Source organism: Pteropus alecto, unplaced genomic scaffold (assembly GCF_000325575.1).
Source record: "Pteropus alecto unplaced genomic scaffold, ASM32557v1 scaffold1197, whole genome shotgun sequence".
Taxonomy (NCBI): Eukaryota; Metazoa; Chordata; class Mammalia; order Chiroptera; family Pteropodidae; genus Pteropus; species Pteropus alecto.
Genome location: NW_006441068.1, coordinates 652,609 through 656,461, shown reverse-complemented (window position 1 = coordinate 656,461; position 3,853 = coordinate 652,609). Strand labels below are relative to the sequence as shown.

General features: G+C 48.5%; 2 protein-coding genes across 4 annotated transcripts in view; one reads left to right on the top strand and one right to left on the bottom strand.

Moving 5' to 3' along the window:
- The window catches only part of TMEM253 (transmembrane protein 253), a 3,627-nt gene extending 1,809 nt beyond the window's left edge, over nucleotides 1-1,818 (bottom strand). The window contains 6 exon segments of the mRNA XM_006918333.2: nucleotide 1; nucleotides 3-79; nucleotides 198-308; nucleotides 602-658; nucleotides 752-862; nucleotides 1,242-1,818. The exon segment at nucleotide 1 is cut by the window's left edge and continues 57 nt beyond it. Coding sequence (XP_006918395.1) covers nucleotide 1; nucleotides 3-79; nucleotides 198-308; nucleotides 602-658; nucleotides 752-862; nucleotides 1,242-1,349 — 465 coding nt within the window. The 5' untranslated portion in view covers nucleotides 1,350-1,818.
- The window catches only part of ZNF219 (zinc finger protein 219), a 14,369-nt gene that overhangs the window by 2,011 nt on the left and 8,505 nt on the right, over nucleotides 1-3,853 (top strand). The window contains exon 1 of one of the 3 annotated variants that reach the window (XM_025051378.1): nucleotides 3,287-3,696. The exons of 1 other annotated variant lie outside the window; for it this stretch is intronic. The gene's annotated coding sequence lies outside the window, so the exon portion shown is untranslated. Of the gene's footprint in view, nucleotides 1-3,286; nucleotides 3,697-3,853 lie in introns of those variants that run through there. One more of the 3 variants, XM_025051377.1, reaches the window with a different exon arrangement.

Sequence of the window (3,853 nt, the reverse complement as noted above, 5' to 3'; positions counted from 1 at the left end):
ATAGGGAGTATGCTGAGACCAATACTTCCCCTAGGGTGAAGGCCTCAGTGCTGAGCTCCAGCACCAGCAAGCTGTCCAACTGCAGGTAGACAGGGCTGAGGATGTTGCAAGGGACCCAGCACCTGTTTGCCCCTGCCCTTTCCCCTCTCCATCTCCTCTTAACTCTTCATCCTCCCACCTTCTTTATTAACCCATACCTGGGAGGGGACAGTTGGGGCAGGCCCCAAGGCTGTCTTCATTACCTCCACCACCACCACGATGAAGCCAAAGATCAGATTGAAGGTGTTGAATATCATCATGGCCCGCACCTGCCAGTGAGCCAGCTCAGCCTTGCCCAGCCTAGGCAACTCATTGCAACCCCAAGCCCCACTTGCACCTAGCCAAAAACAAAATTCAGCTCTTATTCCTCCACCTCCCAACAGGGCCATCAGCCCTCTAACCTTTTTGCTTTCCCTCCTCTGTCTTTTAGGCCAGTCAGGGGAAATGAGCTGATAAGATTAGTCAACATTTAGAGAGCCATTTCCTGGGCTGAGGGGTGTGTGTGTGTGTGTGTGTGTGTTGGGGGGTGGCAGAGTAGTATTGCATTATCTTCCCCTTTCACCTTCCAGAGACGGGGCGCTCTGCGTAGCTCAAGGGTAACAGTCCCAGCGAGGAGACCCTGAATGGTGAGAAAGGCAAGTGCTGAGCTCTAGCCTCATTAGTGAAGGGTCCCCAGGACCTTCCTTCTACCCTCCCTTGTGGTGGGTCTTACCAATGCTCCAGGTCCAAGCGGGAGTGCTGTGGCCATGTGACAAGAAGAGTTAAGGCAAGCAACTGAGACAGCAGAAGGTACCACAGCCACTGCCAGCCATAGCTGGCTCACCTGGAGGCCAGATGCAGGGTGTTTGAAGGGGAACTATCAGGAATTCCCTCCTTCCAATCCCTGTTTCTTCTAGAGATCAGCAATTGAAGGAATGCATGGTGGTGGAAAGCAGTCAATCAGGGAAGTGGAGGAAGGGTGGTAATTAATTTGTTCTACCTCATCTTGTAGTTTACTTACGTACCTATGTGTTTTCCCCACATGATGGAAGCCACTTGGAGATTACGGGTCCTGCCTTGTTTATCCTATGCATTCTCCACCCGCCTCCCACTCAGAACCTAGCAGTTTCAAACACATGGTAGGTGCTCACAAAGCGTGGATGGAATTGAATTGGGGTACAAGTAAACATGCTGAAGCTTAGGGTGGGGCATCCTGGCCTCACCGCCAGCACCAAGAGATGCCCACTCTGCCTGTGCCTTGCCCAGTACTGTAGCTTTTCCAGACGAAGGCTGGATCTCTCTGGCTCTCGCCGACCAGCTCTGTCCTCCATGGCTCCCTTGACCACTGAAGCTCAGTGCTTTCCTGGGAAAAATGTATTATGGCACCGATCTGGAGGCAAGACATGCAGAAACATCTCTTTCAGCTGCCTCTCTGTCTGCTTCTAATATCCAAGGAATTGAGGCTCAGGGCCTCTCACCTACCTAGTCTGAAGCAGCTACTCCGAAGGGATGGGATTCAGCTTGGCCTGGAGCTCCTGGCGGGGCCTGTAGCTCAGAGGAGACAACAAACTTGTCCTGGCAGAGACAGGTTGTCAGGCCTGGGGTGTGGTGGGGCGAAGGTCTCTATGAGAGCCTAAGGATCCAGGAAGTGGCCCTGAGTAGACATCAGCTTCAGTTGACTCCACAAGACACCCAGCCCTGCTTTGCTTTGTTCCCATTTCCTGTTGCCCTCATCTCTGCCCATCCTGGGTTCCTCTACTGATCACTCAGCCATGGACACTACCACCCTGGGCCCCAGTTTCCCCCCATTTTCATATAATCTTTCTCTCTCTCTCTCTTTTTTTTTTTTTTATTTCCTCAAATTACTTGCTGTTCCCTAGGGAAATTGCACATTACTGTCTAGATTGGTCCCGTCATTACTGCTTGTAGCTTTGTCCCAAGACCTGCCAAGGTTTAATTCCCCTGGCTTCCTGTCTTTCACTCTCTGGATGGTTTCTCCTCTCCTTTTTTTCTTGAAGAATTTGGTCTGGATGGGACATTGACTAAGTGGATGGGGCCCCCTGTTTATAGTGGGGATTGTTTTTGACTCAGCGATAATAACCTGCAGCTAGACATGTACAGAAGATAGTCCCCAATTGATCAGTCTTGGGAAGGACGGAATTGAAACAATCTTTTTGAGAGAGACAAGTTGCCTTGCAGCCAGGCCAACCTGGACTAAAATCTCAGCTCTTCCACTTTCCTAGCTGTGTGACCTTGTATACATTATTTTACCTAGTTGAACCTCAGTTTGTTCAAACTGAGTGATCAAACACTGTGTGTGTGTGTGTGTGTGTGTGTGTGTGTGTGTGTGTGTGTGTGTGAGAGAGAGAGAGAGAGAAAGAGAGAGAATTATATGAGTGTGAAGAGTTGTTGATGCATGGTGGGTGCTTAGTAACCATTAGTGGTGCTGATGAGGTCATACTTTTGTGCCCGACGCCCATATACTAAAGGGCTTATTCGGAAGCTAAGCTGGGGACGTTTATTTCTACAGTAAGAAGCAGAAACAGCTGGGCTCAAATATATACTCTAGAGATCAAAATAGGAAAGGTCCATCTTGGTGCAGAGCCTGAGGTCTGGAGGCAACCAGACCTATGTTCAAATTCCAGATCTATCTGGATGACCTTGTGCAAGTTGCTTAATCTATTTCCTTACCTGTAAAGGGACATTAATAATAGCACAGGGTTGCCTTGAGTACCAAAAGAGAAAATGCAGATGAATCAGCTCAGCCCAGCACCTGGCACATAGTGCTCAATAAATGTTAGTGGCTATTATTATTATTGATGATAAGAAGAGGATTGAGCCAGGAGACACCTGGGAGTTAGTACCGGGAGATAGAGTCCTGAGAGGCAAGTGGCCTTTTTTGTAAGCCACTTCTGCCCTGCTCAGTGCTGGGCCAACACACATTGGAGCATTGTGCCCTCTTCTTTCCTGGGGAGTGGGAAAGAACAAAGTGTCACATTTAAAGGGACCTGAATTGTTGTGCATCTAACTCCCTCCTCCATCTCCATGTGTATTAATTTTATTTAGTGGCGATGGCCTAACAGAATGTGAGACATTGGGCTTGCATTTAGGATTCCTGAGCTGGCAGGCTAGTGGAAAGAGACTCGTTAGTCTCATTTGCCTTCCCTGTAAATGCAGACTAATTATATTTTAGATTGTTATTGTAAGGATTATATACTATTAAGTATGTGAACAGGCATCCAGTACATATTGATTAAATCTGAGTATCCTACTTACAAATTTGTAGCCACTGTTTAGATTACAATCTCAAGGGAGGGTACTACATTCCCTCGCCTCATCTATTCATCCCCCACAGCGCCGAGCATAGTGCCTGGTACTCAGTAAGCACTCAGTAAATATTTGTTGTATGAAGAGCCATTTAAGTGACTTAAGAAATGGAAAACAGAATTCGAGAGGAAGGCGCAGGAATTGTTTATCAAGAACAGAAAGGACCGAAGAGTAACTTTAATAATGTTTCTTATACGGCAGACATTTACTATCTCTATAATCGCCCCTCCTCCTCCCCAAAAAGAGAGACAGAAATTGTAAGGGAGAGGCTTTGAGATAAAACCCCAGGAAGAACTTCCCCAGTCTGTGCATGTTGAGGCAGAAAGAGCGGCAGAGCCAACTCCTTCCCTGGTATGTCCGGGTTTAGGGTGGGAGGGGCAGAGCTGCTTGGAGGCTGGGGGAAGGACGAGATGACCTTTCAAAATCTCTTCCAGTCCCCAGTAGGAATCGTCTGTGCGCCCCACCCCCCTCCTTCCCTCCCACCCTCCGACAGCGCCCCCCGTCTCCA